A 17,432-nucleotide genomic window follows, 5' to 3' on the forward strand; every position below is an offset into this window, starting at 1 on the left:
ATGTATACAAAGAATGTGAAACAACTTTATGTTAGTGAGAGTGAGGGCAGTCTTAAACATCCTCACACTAAAAGATGTGCATACCGGACAGTGTGCTCCCATCACTCCAGATGTAGTTTCCATTATCATTATGGTCCTGGAGGCCTATCCAGTAGCCATTTTGATACCGATGACAACAGTCCCTGTTTTCTCTGTAATTTTCAAGACATGGTTTCAAAATACTGTCATTGTACGATTAATATCATTCTATGAATTACTAGTAGTGGAATTTTCCACAAAATTAATGATGAAAAGCAGTTACGTGTGTAAAACCAGTTAACAAGTGATCAAATTCTCAGCACTTCATGAATCTTTAGAGTCTTTTTTCAACTCAGTCTTATACAATGTCTGCAGCAATCTTTAAAGAACCACTGAGAGTAATATGTAATGCTTAGGTCCCAAATGCCGCCGGGTAGTTCACAGATTTTTTTTCTCTTTTGGACATGACCCCTACATGGCCCCGTGGGACCCCGAATCATTTCAACTTAAAATCAATGTGGGACCCGGTACCAAATAGACGCTGTGAGCTAATCGTGCAGACACCGGGAGGTACCCCAAACGCCAACCCCGCCCCCTACGAGCTCCTGCGCAATTGGGACCTAGCATAAGATCTAAAGACATACTCACAGCATCAGCACAAGCATCTAAACTGATCTTTCACCCTGTTGGACAACATTGGTCTGTACCTGATGTAGTCAGCAAGGAATTCTTGGGTGTCGGCATCCTTGATGACGGCAAGTTTCCCACCATGGCTGTCACACAGAGCCTCGGCTCCGCCATAGTTGACTTCCCTACCATCATCAGAGACCCAGTAGCATTTCTGTCCATGGGAGATGAAGTCCTCAGGACATGGTGGTTCTGTGTTTACATCTGCATGCAAGACAAGACAGATTAGAACATAACAGTTATGTAGCTCTGCTGTACATTTTACTTTGAAAAGTCCACCATGCCATACAAAGTTGATATCCTGTAAAGTGCATTTTTCAGAATGGAAGGTAGGGGGCGCAAACGAGTATTGCTTTATATGAATCAGTTACAGCTACATGTACATTAATTGTTCGTTGAGCGATTTCACAGCATTGTATATACATGAACTGAATGGTTAGTATGTAAATGTATTGTACTGTGTATATTTTGGATACATTGAATTTTTATTTCTTACACCTAAGTGAACAATGGTTTTTAAGATTTTAGAAGAGATATTCATCAAGACATTTTTCAGAAATAGGTCTGGCTGAATATATTGATTTCTTGTTTGAGGTCAATGATTAGCTATAGGAAAATATGATGAAAAATGGCACCCCAAAATTTGTCAAAAAGCTTCGTGCATGCACTATGCCTGTTTCCCTTTGTCCTTTTACATGATGTGATAAAGCTGAAATGAATAGAATATTAAATAATCACCTCTGCCAGGTGTAGTTGTCCTGTGAGTTGTTGCTACAGCTTCTGACTGTAGTTGAGGACAGTACTCCAACATCTCACTGATCACAGATAGGGGCAGGACGTTCTGACGTGCTAGCATCACCAGATCATCACAGATGTTTGTAACGGTTGTAGTAGGGGGAGCAGCAGATGTCTCCTCTTGGACAGAGTCTGTCAGAGAGGGTTTGATACATGTAGTGATTTTTATTGACACAACAAATTAAAGTACAGCAACTTTGATAAAGTGTTCTATAATGTATACAACATACTAACATTTTATTGCCATTTGCTTAATAACTTGCACTGTTCATTTTTTTACCTCCGGCTCGAGACTGTTACAATCCAGTGTTACTAATTCAAGTGTTCATTATAATTGCACTGAATGGATATGATACCTGCATTATGTCTTTTATTTAGATTGCAATGCCAACCCCAGACAATAATAAAACAGGACAGTTAGATGCTTCTTAAATTGGCCCCCTTTTTGTTTCTGCTAACCTGAGAGGTAAAAGAAATAGAAATTTGTTGTGTCAGACCAGCATGCTCAATAGACAATAGTATTGAATAGATAGCTTTATTTCATTCAAGTTTAAGCTTACCTATCTCACAGATGAAATTCTGATCCATTGTACAGCTGTGGTCAGTCCACCAATTGAATCCGTCATGTGGCCAAATATACACGCAGACCTCATTCCCCAAACGGCTGATGGGTTCACTTCTCCAAGAGTGGTAACCTGTTCCTTTTAGAAAGTAGAATGTCAAGAGAAAAATTGTGAAATTATAATCTTTTTATCAAGAAACAGGGGTTTTTCTAGAAACATTGAATAAGAGGGAGCACACACAGGCGAGGGAGCGTATTCTATCTATTTATGGAAGAATCGATTGCTGAGTGAAGGCTGTATGCTGGATATTAAGCTAAAATCTGGATTCAACAAGGGGGCGCTGGGCTGAAACGAGGGTGCAGCGTCCCTCTTTCCTGATTTAGATGAACCCCTGAAGAAAGTGTTTGATGTGGCAAGAAGTCTGATGACGATGTAAACTCAGGTATACCTAGCAAATTTATGATTTAGATAATTATGGACTGTGCACTTTGCACTTCTGAAAAATGTGCTTACCCAATAGTGGGCTTCCATCACTCCAGACGAAGTTTCCCACTGTACCATGGTTCTGAAGACCAATCCAGTAGCCTGTGAACAGGTATCTTTGGGGAGAAGAAGGGTCCCGGCTGCTTCTGTTGGTTAAATTAAGACATTAGGTCATGGTCAAAAATGCTGCCATCATGCTGTGCTGCTCATCCATACAAACAACAATCTTTATTGACACAACAAAAGTACTGCGACTTTCGTAAGGTCTTCTACAACTTTACATGCAAACAAACAATTGGCTACAAAAGAATTAACCTACAATGTACGTATAATTCAACATGTTGAATCTAATTCCTATCACCTGCACTTAAACTACTAGCTCTAAGGTCAAAACATTCTTTGATATATTATGTATATATTATGCATGCATGGAGGGTCTAATTAAAGATTAGTCTCTGGGAAACCCTGCTAAGATCTGCACCTGATGTAGTCAGCAAGGAATTCTTGCGTGTCTGCATCCTTGATGACTGCAAGTTTTCCCCCGAGGCCGCTGCACAGTTCCTCGGCTCCGCTGTAGTCTTCCTCCATGTCAGAGACCCAGTAGCATTTCTGTCGGTGGGAAACGTAACCCGGGGGACATGCTGATGGCACTGTGTTCATATCTACAAGACAAGACAGATAGGAGAATAACGTGAAATACAAATCCATTCGACAATACACTTAAAGTTCTGTATACATGGTATTAAGTTGTCTTGTATGCAGATAATCATTATGAATATTTTTGGTCAAAAATGGATGCATTGCAAGAAAACACAAGTGACTGTCGCAATAAAAGTACTAGGGAATAGCAGAATATCAACTGATCTTCTTTTGCCTAAAGCTTTGAGTATGAAAATTACTAACAGTATACAGGCGACATGAAGATCTCTTGTGAATACAATCGTGACAAATTGGGAATACTGATTATGATTGCACACTTATAGTTACTATCTTAGAATGACAGTATGGTTTTCCCACCATACATTTGCTGTTATGGTTGCAGATTCGCACTACAATAAAGTGTTAAAATAGTATAATGAGCTTTACAGTTAACTACGCCGTCTAACATCAGATTGTGGTTCAGACATTGTCAGCATTACCGGGTGTAGTTGACTCTCGAGGTGGTGACCCAGATTCAGAAGGCTGTTGTGTACAATTGTAGAGGTGTCGCAACATGCCCAAGTCAAAGGACACGAGAGTTGCATATTCATCTAGATTGTCACATATAATACTTGAGATGAAGGGAGAAGGGGTGGTACTGGTGACGGTCCTCGTCTCATCACGGGCGGAATTTCCTGGGAAGGTTGAACATGAGAAAACTGAGATCTGAAGCCAACAAAATGCCTTTGGCTTGTAGGGTATATACCAAATGATAACTGGGAAAGATGACAAGACTATATATATAACTAGAGTTCCACGACCTCATACCTTCGCCAAATGATTTTAACCTTTATGACTGATGCATTAGGAGTGTTTCTCATCAATTATAAATCATACCAGTTGATTGTCTTAAAATATAACATGTCCAAAGTATGAGCTTAACAAATTGTGAGCTCAACAAAGAAGGTTATGCTGATATTTTTCATTGATTATGCAAATGAGGCCCTTATTAGCATAATTTGATTCAACGATTTTTACATTCACATAACGTCCCGATGCAAAAAAAAGGATTGAATGTATGAAATTGCCGTCATTTGCCAGTGTGGAATTAGAGAAGTTACTCATTAAGTATGCAAATTAGCCCACATTAGCATATTTTCTATCTATAAACATTTCTCTCTTCCTCAGTTACAATTTGAATAGTCATATCATGGAACAAAGTGGATTTTTAAAGTTGCCTCATTAATTATGCAAATTAGAATCTGATTTGCATAATTATTGTCCAATCATACTAAGCATCACACAAGCTATCAACATACCAAAAATAATGACCATCCATCAAGTCCATCTTGTTATAGTATTTCCTCATTAATTATGCAAATGAGGTCTTCATTTGCATAGTTCATATCAATTAATATTTCTCTCTTCCTCAGTTACATATGTCACATGTTTCAGAGTCCTATCATGGAATTTGGCGGATGTATAAACTTTCCTCATTAATTATGCAAATTCGATACTGATTTGCATAAGAGGTGTCTAATCATGTTCATCATCACTCAAGCTATCTACCTACCAAAAATCATTACCATCCATCAAGCCCTTCTTGAGTTATTCCCTTTCAAAGTCAGACGCAAAACCTGCTCCTGCAGTTCAAAAAAAGCCGCTAGGGGGCCCAAACCCACACCACTTACTCTCGGTCCAAAGATCTATCTACCACTCAAAAATAAGTTCCATAGCATGTCCAGAACACGAGATATCAAACCAGGAAGTTCCGCTGCAGTACCGTAAGAAGCCGCTAGGGGGCCCAAAATCTAATCGTTTTTAGGTCTCATCAAAACCTACCAACATACCAAATACCAAGACAATCTATCAAGGCGTTCTTGAGTTATTCTGTGCCACTACAAACAAACAGACATACAAACGCTACCCTCTGCATAACCTTCTCGGCGAAGGTAAAAATATAGTTTTGTGAGGGTACATGTAACTGTGAAGACATGTATGATGTATAAACTGCTGTCTTGCCCTGTTATGTGTTTTCTGGAAAGCCCCTACTAGAGGTAAATTGCAGATCTTTAGGCAATTGGAAAAGAAGATTTTTTAATACAAAATTATGTACATTATATTGCACTTCTGCTACTGACATTGACAATGAATGAATGATTATAATGTGTTAAATGGGGTTTGTGACAGTCAACATTACAGCTTCATTTGACATCATGTTTACATAATCATTTACATCATTTGACAAACCCAGACAATAACAAACACAGTTACATGGTTTGAGATTATGTTCATACTATAAAATCCTGTGTGTATTTCAGGCATAAATTTGCCTAAACTTTTCAAAACAATGATAAAGGTCAAAAGAATCATTTTCAACTTAAAACGTTAGATAAGATAACAGGATGTTTAATTACCATTAACGCTTCTGTAGGTGAGCTTGAATCCAGAGTGACTCTGAGAGAAGTCGGATGTGAAATTTAGCTGCACCTCGTTTGTTCTGCTTGTGTACACTTCATCAGCATTAACACCTGTGTACCTGAGAGAAAAAAAATCAGATTAATTTCTTTTGAATAAGACACATTGTACATTTCAAAGACAAATAACTGTTACTAACAGTTATAGTAAAACAAGAATCTTCATTTCCATTATAATAGACTATTTAATCATATAAATTTTAAAGTACAATCATGTAAAATTAAAGTTTCATCTCCTTACTATGGACAGGGCTTTCGATGAAAAAGGCTCATCATGACGTAAGATATCTGAATCCACCTTGCACCTGTAATAAATCAGTTTGTAAGCAACCCTATGCGGTTATGTTTTTAATTATGTTTAGCCATACCTAGTATGGCTAAACATATTGTTTTTACTCATGTTTCTTCTTCTTCTTCTCCTCCTCCTCCTCCTGTCAAATCTTCAAATCGATTCATCTCTGTCATTTTTTGACCAAATGACCTGAAATTTGGTACAGAGGTAATGTAGGCAAAAACCAATGTGCTTTTTTTTCCTTTTTTTGATATTGACCTTGAAAGTGATTTTATTGAGGTTTTTAGGCTATTTTTAGCATATCTTGGCCTCCTGCGCCCTGGTATTTCAACCGAATGACCTGAAATTTGCTGTATATGTGGCTTGAACAAATATTTAAAGGACTAAATTCCCATTTTTGGCATACATATATTCAAAACGATTTATTTTGGGCTTTCTTGACAATATTTGCCACTTCTGTCACTTTCAATACTACATATGACCTAAAGGTCATTGACCCCAAGTGCCTTGCACCTGGCCTTGCATGCCTGTGAGCCTTGCGACCACCTGATTGGTCAATTGGGTTAATCTAATTATCTTGCATTCCTGGCGCAGGTGTGCTAGTATTCATGCCAAATATGGTATGGGAATTCCTAGGACATGTGATTACATGGCTTTGTTCACTCTTTTTTTAACAAAGATACACATCTCCAGTTCCTATGTATTAAACCAAAATAATGTGAAATCTGGTATGTGTCTGCCTTGGTCATGTACACAGGCCCTCATTCAAATGTTTGGCATACAGCCTTTCAAAACGATTTTTTAAACAAAGAATTTTTTCGTTTCGTTATTTTCAACCCAAAGTACATTCAAACAAAGGGGTGTCACATTTTTATATTTCACCCATACTATCGCTGAAATATGTTGTTTTTGGTCATTTCCTTCTTCTCCTGTCAAATCTTCATATGTATACTATGGAAAACTTCATTCTTCCCTGGGGTTGATCTTTTTTAATTCAATTTTGAACTGGGTTGATTATGCGCAAGAGTGTAATTTTCAGCGGATATTTTTCGACTGGTTTACATGGAAATGGCACGGAATATCCCACTCTTGCAAGGGGAGGATTCTTTAATTATTTCTTTCAATTTTGAGCTGGAATGATTATGAAAAAGTCCATTTGTTAGCAGAAGTGTATTTGTTAATCAATAAGTGGATATGGTTGTGTACTGGTCCATATTGTGTTGAGGTGCTACTGGAAGACTCAATTTTGGACTGGGGTGATTCATTTTTTGAGTGCAAGTATTTTAGAATGGTCCATTGTTATTTTGGGAGAGTCCATTTTTTGAATGGCGAGGAGTATGGCTAAACATGCTGTATTTGCTCGCAAATGTTGCCTTTCTAGTTACCTTTTGTTGTTGGTTCCACTTGGAAAGTCACTTATGTTGAGAAAGTCATATCCAGGTTCAAGATCAAAGGCCTCAAATATGATCTGGATCATGTGTCCTATGGAAGGAATGACAAATTATACAATTCAAAAAGTTAGGACTATACTGCCAACTTTAAGTCACAAACTTTAAGAAATGCAATGTAATAGGCATAAAAGTGGGAAATAACCTACAATTAAGACAGTGTTCTTAGTTGCCTTGTTCAAACTTGGGTCATTGAGATGTTTTCACTAAAATGCAATAATATTGCATTGACTGATGATGTTGCCTCTATAATAACAACAATCTTCAATTTCAGAAAAAAGTACACTGTTGGTGAATGTACTGTACTTGTACAGCCTGGAAGGATTATCACAAATTGACCGTCTATAATTCAATCATCATATCACATGTATGCATCAGACAGGGTGGCTGTGTAATGTTCTATAATATTCATAATCAATTTACAATGTCCTTTCACTGCAGACCTAAGCACATTTTGATGCACGTCCATGATACCATGATAATTGTCGATTTTACATTAAGTTGTAAGTACTAATGGTACATGATTATGTATGACCTGGAGGTGCTTTGATGGTGTAGTTGCACTTTATGTCGTCGGGGTAGGATGTTGGAAAACCAGGACTGGTTATGATGGAGCTGTGCTCATCCAGTCCTTCACAGGTAGCTGTGGCTGTAGTTACTGATGACGAGCTCACAACTGTAAAGACAACAGTTGGTATAGACAAGTGAAAAATTATTCTTAATTTAGGCCACACCAATTTGTTGGTCCTCAAATTTTTTCAGAACAAGATATTTATAGTAAGAGAAAATTAAAAAAGACATCAGAAAAGCTAATAATAATCTTATAATATTGATACAATTCTCCTATTTTTCCTATAGGACAAAATACTAATATTGTCATAAACTTATTCCTTGCACAAACTGTAGTTAATTTCGAGCCCAGGGTGAATTTTTAAACCTCCTTTAGTAAAACCTTTATGACCACATTAAACAATGAAGGCAACTTTCTTAAAACTATTCACGGATGTAAAGACAACAGTTGGTATAGAGCAGTAAAAAGTTTCACACACTGAAATAAGATATTCTTAATTAAGGCCACACCAATTCAATTTGTCGGTTCTCAGATTATTTTCGGAGATATGGAGAAAATTGCACACAAAAAAGAGCATCAGAAAAGCTATACTAAAAAGTCTTATGACATTGATACAATTTTCTTATTTTTCCTATTTTAGAACAAACTAGAGTTAAGTATTTGTGCTACATGTACATATACTTCATGTTTGCTATGTTAGTTTAGCGATTATAGTATCTTTTTATAAATATGAATTCGGTATTGAATTTTTAGTTTTGAGTTCAATGTGTGATAGTTGTGTGCCGATTTGTTAAAAATAGAGAGAACGCTAGCGACCCCAAAAAAAGACCACTCCCAATAAAATGGTATGGCGACCCTGTGACGTCACAATTCAAGATGGTGGCCACCACACATGCCAACGGATCCAACAAAGGTTTTGCTACGCAAACCTGTAATACTAATTTTGTCATAAACTTACTCCTTGCATACAATGTATTTCGAGTCCTGGATGAACTTTTTAACTTCCTTGGTAAAACCGTCATGCCCACATAGGTTTCATTATGAAGGACTGGTAACTTTTGTTTTTTGGCACAACTTTTCAGAGGATGTCATTCATATATTCAAATCAGTATGGCCTTGAACAGTAAATATGTATATTGACTAAAGACATAATCTTTATGTGAGAACAAGGAAGTTCAATTACCATAGCCTTCATAGGTAACCTTGAATCCTCTGTCGCTCATACTCCCATCGGTTGTGAAATGCAACTGCACCTCATTTGTTTGGCTTGTGTAGGTTTCCTCAGGGATACTGCCTGTGTACCTAGGAAAGGAGAGTTTTATGGTACAAGATACAGTTAAACCTCAAAGGCAAACATGTGTCGATGTTCCTTTTTTAAACGTGAAATCAGCCTTTCAGCCATTGAAACTTGATGAAGAACAATATGCGTGTGTACTCTTAACATGTGTCAGTTCAAAGTCATGCTCAAAATATAGGCTTGATATAGGCTTTTGTGGCTATATAGAACACAGTATTTCATTATCAAGCCAATTATCTAACTTAAGCTTGCAAACTTAAGCCTTCTGCTAACTTTTAATTTGTATTCTTGATATCTCTTCTATACGGTTGTATGTTACAGTATCCAAAGATTAACATCGCCGTCGCAATGTTTGCAAAATGTTGTCAGATTGACACAACATGCCTAGATTATAAATCAGATAGAGAATTGAATAGGTTATCATATCAAATTGGTCGCATGTAAGACATGATGCTTATTTTACCTCTTTGTTCCTCCCTGTGGGTCAGTTACCTCAAGGAAGTCATAATCAGCTTCAAGCAGGAAGTCCTCAAATATGATCCTGACAATGTGACCTATTGAATCAAACGACAGACGAGTTCATATTATCACAATCAGAAAAAGAAACAAAAGATGAACAATGGAAAGTGGCATTGTACTACATGTATACGTGTATCGATTTGCAATATATTTGATGTACATGTAACAGTTATGAAAATACGACCTTTTACTTTTTTACCCAAATATAGTATTATGTAACATCAAATTCATTGTTTCAGTTTTCCTTTCTGAATCAAATGACCAGATGCTGAATTTAAACTACATGCTACAAAAAAGTCTTGCACTTGATGAAGAGTCCACGGGCTCCCCCATCCATGTGCAAGCACGTCCAGCCCCCACATGATGGGTAATAAAAGACGTTAAATTGGATAGAGAGAGGGAGAGAGAGAGATCTATTCAAAACAATGGTACATGACTGTGAATGACCTGGAGGAGCTTGGATGGTGTAGGTACAGTCTACATTGTCGGGGTACTGCATTGGATAGTCGGGGCTGGTGATGGTGGAGGTGTCCTCATCTAGTCCTTCACAAGTAGCTGTGGCTGTAGCTGCTACTGTTGTTCCTTCAGGAGCTGTGAGGATATCAAGTACAATGTACAATCATAACAATGTAGTATGCCGCCATATCAAAGTATCCCATCATCATCTCATCTTGTCGTGTGAATATCACGGATGAACATCACCCTCCTCCTCCAGTCCTCCCTGTCCTCCATTGCAGACATAGTGTGCGTACAAGAACAGTGTTTCCTTCATACAGAGATTGATTTGAAATACCAAACCCATACCTTCATAAAATAACAGTGACATTCTTCATCAACGTTTTTCTAGAACTGTTCAAAGCTTATAGGATGTACGCATTGCTTGCAGTAAAATGTGCAAACTTAAGGTTACATGTAGGTGTGACAGGTCGTTTACTGTAAGCTGGTGTGTTACGTCGAAGGATGGTTATAACTTACGTGTATACCGGCTATACAGAATCATAATAGACATGAAATGGGCATGAAAGACATGAAGGATGCATGTTTCCAGGGAACTTACAGAAGAATCTGTATCTCAAGCTGAACCCTCCGTCAGTGATGCCACCATCACTGGTGAAATGCATCTGAACCTGATTGGTGTCGCTCCTATAGCTCCATGCTGACTTCTGTCCTGTGAACCTGTCATTTCAATGAAATGAAAAATCTGTTTTAGCCAGATATCAATGATATTAGCATAGATATATTGTGTCGTAAGACGATATAAAGAATTAGTGATTATGTTTTATATTATGTTATATACAATGTACTGTATCTAAATACAGTTTCAGTCTGTAACTATGTCGGTAGCCCTGCGGATGAGGGAGCTCATGGCATCAAACCTCTGCACATAAAAGAACCCAACACACTTATTGAGAAGAGTAGAAATGACCCTACAAGCTTGGCTAGAAAAAGTGAGCCGTAGCAAAGCAGCATTTGCGCTATCAGCTGCCAAAAAAGCATTACGCTTTATCTCAAGCATCACAATTCAAGTTTAACAGAAGAAGAGGTCTGAAGAAGACTAAAGAACTTGATGGAACACTAACTCTTCTCTGTGCGGTCTAACTCCGTCCTCACTCAGTATCAACTTGTCAAAGTTCTCTTCCAAATGAAATTGCTGGAAGTCGATGATGATTGATTGGCCAGGAGGTGCTGCAATGATGTATATGCAGTCTGCATCGTCTGGATACTCCCCAGGGTACCCGGGACTTCCAATTGCTCCAGGGGTAGTCTCATACGTCCCTCCACAGGTTCCTGTCGAAGAGTTGTGTATCATTGCAGTGACTTACGCCAAAAATAGTTACTCAAGCAACTGGATCATCATTATAATTATACTTATTATGTTTACAACTCAAAATTCACTTTGTAGTTCCTCTTCTTTTCATTTGTTTCATTACGATTTATGTTACATTTCCAATTTCTTCTTTCGTTAATTTTTCTTAGTTTCGATTATATATAATTTTGTAAAAATTCCATTTGTGTAGTTTAGGGGAGGCCCCCGAAAAGCCATATAGGCTTCTGGCCTCCCCTGCATGTATTCTTTGCTCTATTTATCTTTGTTTTATATTGTACATATGCGAATAAACAATAAACAAATAAACAGGATAAAATTTTGAAACAGTCAGACGTTTCAGACAGCATCCGCTGTCTTTCGTCAGTGGATGCTGTCTGAAACGTCTGACTGTTTCAAAATTTTATCCAGTTGCATGTCAATGAGTAACTATTTTTGGCATATCTTACTACCTGGATGTCTAACCTTCATCAACGCATTGCAGTGACTGTCTTGAACCAGATGTGCATGTACGGTGATGCCTTGAGTGTTGTTTGACAAAAACGTTTGACTTGCGGTGGTAGTAATGAAGTTACATATTGTATATCATATCATATTATAGTATATAATGTTACATGTATGTCATACCATAGCACAAAGCATTAAAAAGTGACCTGAACATGCTTTTTACATATGCTAGCCCTGACAATTGTCGGGTTGAGGGTATTTCTAGAATGCGTATGTTGCACCCGCGCGGTTGTTGTAAAGCGAAGTAACTAAAAGTAAAAATGAGCAAGAACTAGTACCCTTCATATCAAAGGTGTCTAGGCACTTCCGCAGTGGGATATATTTTTGTTTTGGAAATCCAGCAGGACAAAGGTTAGAGGAAATTTCTACCTTGGGTTAGTTCGGTGGTGGTTTGAACTGTTGTCCTGGGCTGGTCTTGGAGGCCAAACATCTGCATCAGTCTGATAAGTTCCCCCTGCTCCCCCCACTGCTGCTGAAGATCTGCGATGAGCTGGGCTTGCTCCAGGATTATCTCATCTTTCGCCTGCAGGTCAGCCTGAAGGTCTATGATAGTTGATTCCATAATTAATTTGTGGGTTATCATAAGGAGCTCTCATATCACTTACATATGTATCTAGTCACACAACAAATTGAATGCCAATTAATCTATTTTGCAAACATGAGAACAACATAGACTTTAACAAATGTCTAAAAAACGTTTTGATGTTTGCAACTTACAAATGCAAGATTTAATTGAAATCAACAAATTTTTAAATTTTTCAGAACACAGGTACATTGTACTAAACTGGTGTTGTTAGTTTTGTCACAGCAAGTGCTGCTGAATCATATACTCATCCATACACATTACTGCTGCATGAATCATGTATTTGGGAAGTATCTGCTAAAGAGAAAGTTATACATTTTTATTTAAAGTTATACATAACATTTCATGTAACCAATTTAAGTATATTGAAACTGTATTAATCTAAACAATTAACCACTTGACCAAATCAAGCACAATCAGAATTTAGCGGTGATGCTCAGTAATCTTTAACTTCAGCTAAGTGTGTATTCTACATGACATTGATGTAGTAGTAGTAGTAGTATCCAGTATTTTGATTAAACTGCTGCCGGGGTCCCTGACACAGGGGTGGGCAGCACCCGGCTAGTCGTCACACCCCTCTGATGACAAAAGTAAATGCAGAAAAGTACTGGCAACTGACCTGAGTCCCCACTCATAGGCTCGGGCTCTTCCAGAAGTTCCACAAGCTGCTCCGTAAGGTCTTGAATGACCTCTGTCTTGTTCAGCAAGTCTTCCTCCTTTTGGTGCAGTTGCTGTGAGAGTTGTTCGTTGGTGACGAGGTAGGCCTGAGCTCTCTCCAGTTCCATCAGAGTTTCCTCCAGCTCTCTTTCCTTGTGTTGCAGCTGTTCGACCACAGGCTGCAGTTCTTGCAGTTGATGGCTTTGTTGACGGATGATCTCGGTCTTGTTCTGCAGCTCTTCCTCCTTCTGATGCAGTTGCTGCAACAGATGTTGGTTTCTGTCGGTCACGTTATGCAGCTCATTTTCCCTGTGGGCCAGTACAGTTTCCAGTCCTTGTAGATTGATGTTACATTGATCGATGGTCCCACTCTGGACCTGTATCTCTTCCTCCTTCTGTTCCAGTTGCTGCTGCAGCTGTTGGTTGAGTTCAGTCAGGTCCTGCAGTTCTTCCTCCCTGTGTTGCTGTTGTTGGGACAACTGCTGAATGGTCTCGTCCTTTTCCTGAAGCTCCTGCTCCAGTTGTGAGACTGAAGGTTCATGCTGGTCCACCATTTCTGTTAATTTTGAACCAGTGAGGACAGGATTGAAATGAGACAAGAGCATCTGATTCAGAAATCAGACAATGTTTCATGCAAAGTCCCTCAGTATGCATAGCAAGTTTCTTAAACTAACCATTACTTACCAGATCCTTCTTTAGTCACTGACGAAAGACAGCGGATGCTGTCTGAAACGTCTGACTGTTTCGAAATTTTATCCAGTTGCTTGAGTAACAATTTTTGCGTACATTACTTACTCGCATGTACTCTTTAACCTCTGCATTCAATTTACATGCATTAGGGAAAAATACATTATAGAATGAATCATGGCACAATCACTCTGTTTTTCTATTACTTTCAAGAGTTCCCAGTTGTTCAAATGCTGTCGACATGTCATGAAGTCATTCACCCCTAAGCTGTCAGGTTTATGTTAAGTCTAATCTCCTACCTTCTTTCTCACACACAAAGTGTGCTTTGTCCCCACAGCTCATATCATTCCACATGTATCCTTTGCGCTTGTCCATGTGCACACAGTCTTCTCCATCAGATTGATGGTTGTCAGGTTGTCCTGGGTTCCAGTCAGCGAAAGCTAAAAGGTCGGACACAAGATATTTGGTTAAGGATTGAAAAACTGTTCACAATCTTCTGCTTAGAGAACCAGTGTTCACATCTAAGATTTGAAAATCTAATGTGATCCCCGCACACAACCTTGGTAAGGAAGGCTTAAAATAGATTTAGTGCCAAGGAAAACCATATGTCTCCAGCATCGTTACCCAAAGATGATGTAATTATGTATATAAGCATACATCGTAAATAAGCATCAGGACACAAAATTATCATCTTAAACATGCAGAGAGTGTATGGTAAATACTGTTAGTCAAACATAACATATTACTACTAAGTCAGTCAAAATGATGCATAGTTTCTGGTCTCCCTAACCTTCCAGGCTTTCATAATACAAGAATAAAAAGTATACAATGATTATCATAATTCCCTTGTGTTGTGTTGGGAAAATGTGGTTGCATAATGATGAGTCTAATAGTAATCCAAGTACCTGTAGTCTGACTGAGCGTGTTGCCATCACTCCACACAAATGTTTCCTCATTTTCCATGTCATTCAGACCAATCCAGTAGCCTCCTTCATATCCATGAACAGCTCTGTAGATGATGATAAAACCATATTGCAAAGTCACAACCATTTCAGCCGTATGGCCAATTCAATGTCTTCTATCAATTCAATTTCTTCTATTCCCCTTAAACATGCTCGAGGCACTTCCTCGAACACGGGACCCCAATTCTACATCCCTTACAAAACACATGTGCAGCCCTAAACGGGATGCCCTTCCCAGGATTGAATTGGGTTCTCCCAGTTATCAACTAATTAGAATGAGGAGCTCATCTGTGAGGCTGCCATCAGTTGAGCTACAGGGACATCCCAGTCAGTGATGAAAAATTTATATCATCATGATAGTACAGTCATGTACATCAGTTAAAAATGATGGAAAAACAACCATAGCATTGGGTACGTTCACTGACATGTACATGTGCACTGCTGTGAACTTCCTTCAGCAATAATCCATAAGTTATCCTGTCCATGACTACATGTACTTGTCATACATTAAACAGTCATAATAATAAATTAAAGTAAATTATCTAAGACATAAGTCTGTGGGTCGAACCTGATCTTTTGCAGGAGAAAATCATTGGTGTTTTTGTTAGGGATGGTTGCCAGGCGTCCCCCTTCCTTCCCACAGATGGTTTGAGCACTTCTGAAGTTTTCATGTTCTGTGGACAGCTTGTAGCACCTGTTGGCCAATTGCATATAACCCACAGCACAGTAATGTATGACTTTGCCCCAGAAATTGTTTTTCTCTGTGGCCCCTGGAAAAAAGTGAAGTTGACTAGATTAATTGAAGCAATATAGTGTATACCAGAACTGTTAATCTTTCTCTGTCTTCTCAGTTTCATGGAGAAATTTTTATCTAAAAGAAATCTACAGTACAAACACAGTACATGTATGGGGTTTCAGGTCGTAAATGGTCCCCTGGAAGTTTGGAAATTTCCACCTTTCTAAAAACACACTTAAAGGGGTAATGTTTCAAATAGCTTCATCTTAGTTTTGAGAAGGTTTTGTGGTTACAGTTAACATCAATTACTTAAAAATGTCATAAACTTTTGATTTTCGTCGACCAAGGGGGACCCACGCAATAGTTGATATTTTTGTCCGTCCTTAGCAGCAAAATTTTATCCAAGTACAGAGCAGAACAGAACAGACACTGAATAGAGCCCTACCGTAGGCATGATGTACACAATCATGTATAATTATATATTTTGATGATTTGATGTATACACAATGTGTTTTTGAAAATGTGAAATATGATGCAATTGATGATTGGCATTATGTCTTCCCTCAACTCCATCATCATTATTGTTGCTGCTTTTGTCTGTCAACAATGCGGGCCACCACTACTTTCCACAATCTTCTGTCCAGAGCCTGCCTTCTCACTCCCTCCCAAGTGAAGCCCAGTTCCTCCTGTCCCTCATGACTGTTTTTGCCCACGGCATGTCGTGTTTTGACCCCCCCTCCGTCAAATGTGCTACTTACTTACATGTAGCTCTATGTCTTTATTTTGGTACATTGTATATTTTATGAGTGTGATTGCAACCCCAATTTTCATAATAGTATTGCACTACCTGTTTCCAGGTACATGTAGACAGTAATTAAAGGACGGTGATAAAATGAATTGAAAATTAAGTAAGACATTCAGTGGTAAGTCATTATGAAGTCTTAGAGATCATCCATAGTGGCATCATATAGCAGGTACCTTTTTCACACACAAAGCGTAACTTGGCGTGACAGTTGAAATCATTCCACTTGTGTGCCGCATGAAATGGGGATCTCATCTCCACACAGTCCTCATCAGAACCTCTCCAGTTGTCAGGTTGGTTGTGGAACCAGTTTGTGTAGCCTGTGACAATATTGGAAGATCATGGAAACTCATCTGTGTTGATAGTAATCATAATACAATGCTAAACATTCTTCCAGCAACACTAAGTCCACACCAATTTAATTTTTTGGTTAACAGATTTTTTGAAAAAATGCTAAATTCCAAAATCAACATGAAAACAGAATCTCAGAGGAAAGTTTGTACATTGGTGCACACAGTTTCAGGGTGTGAACAGGGTCAGGTGCAAGTTTTCACCGCAGCCTTCTGTTTTCATGATTTTTGTTGTTGCTAAAATTTAAAAAAAAATCTGTTAACCAAGAACTTGAATTGGTGTGGCCTAAGGTATGCACAGATCAAATTTTCAACGACCACTGTCACCTTCCTTCTTCAGGATCCTGAGTTGGAAGAAAGTTTATCATAATGATTATAATATTGGAAGATGCTTACCAGTAATGAACCTCAAGAACAGGTCAAAGTTTTTCACACATCTTTCTTACCAAATTAAATCCACCAAGGGGATTAAAAAAAGGATGTTTGAGAACATCTTGTATGTTTGTTTAGTAATACTTAACAGGATAATTGGAA

At 38.3% G+C, this 17,432-nt stretch overlaps 3 protein-coding genes across 4 annotated transcripts in view; 1 reads left to right on the forward strand and 2 right to left on the reverse strand.

Moving 5' to 3' along the window:
• The window catches only part of LOC136428758 (myosin regulatory light chain, smooth muscle-like), an 88,813-nt gene that overhangs the window by 43,505 nt on the left and 27,876 nt on the right, over positions 1-17,432 (reverse strand). The gene's annotated exons all lie outside the window — the stretch shown is intronic.
• Positions 1-17,432, forward strand: part of LOC136428753 (protein EFR3 homolog B-like) — a 71,057-nt gene that overhangs the window by 32,475 nt on the left and 21,150 nt on the right. The window lies entirely within an intron of this gene.
• LOC136426424 (uncharacterized) lies at positions 68-15,776 on the reverse strand. The gene is made up of 20 exons (XM_066415089.1): positions 15,579-15,776; positions 14,954-15,057; positions 14,348-14,488; positions 13,324-13,917; positions 12,491-12,664; positions 11,370-11,577; positions 10,847-10,965; positions 10,237-10,380; positions 9,734-9,824; positions 9,157-9,275; positions 7,938-8,078; positions 7,340-7,436; positions 5,603-5,724; positions 3,686-3,880; positions 3,028-3,208; positions 2,577-2,692; positions 2,061-2,195; positions 1,444-1,632; positions 726-909; positions 68-191 (listed from the first exon to the last, which is right to left on the reverse strand). Exons 1-20 carry the CDS (start codon positions 15,719-15,721, stop codon positions 68-70), a joined length of 3,321 nt encoding a protein of 1,106 aa, XP_066271186.1. The 5' UTR covers positions 15,722-15,776.

The sequence above is a fragment of the Branchiostoma lanceolatum genome, chromosome 2 (assembly GCF_035083965.1).
Source record: "Branchiostoma lanceolatum isolate klBraLanc5 chromosome 2, klBraLanc5.hap2, whole genome shotgun sequence".
NCBI lineage: Eukaryota > Metazoa > Chordata > Leptocardii > Amphioxiformes > Branchiostomatidae > Branchiostoma > Branchiostoma lanceolatum.

Coding starts and splice junctions, on each gene's coding strand:
- LOC136426424 (XM_066415089.1), bottom strand. CDS start 15,721: ATGCAATTGGCCAACAGGTGCTACAAGCTGTCCACAGAACATGAAAAC. Junction 10,966..11,369: donor GTTAGACCGCACAGAGAAGA/GTTAGTGTTCCA, acceptor TTGAAATGACAG/GTTCACAGGACAGAAGTCAG. Junction 10,381..10,846: donor CTTGAGATACAGATTCTTCT/GTAAGTTCCCTG, acceptor ATATCCTCACAG/CTCCTGAAGGAACAACAGTA.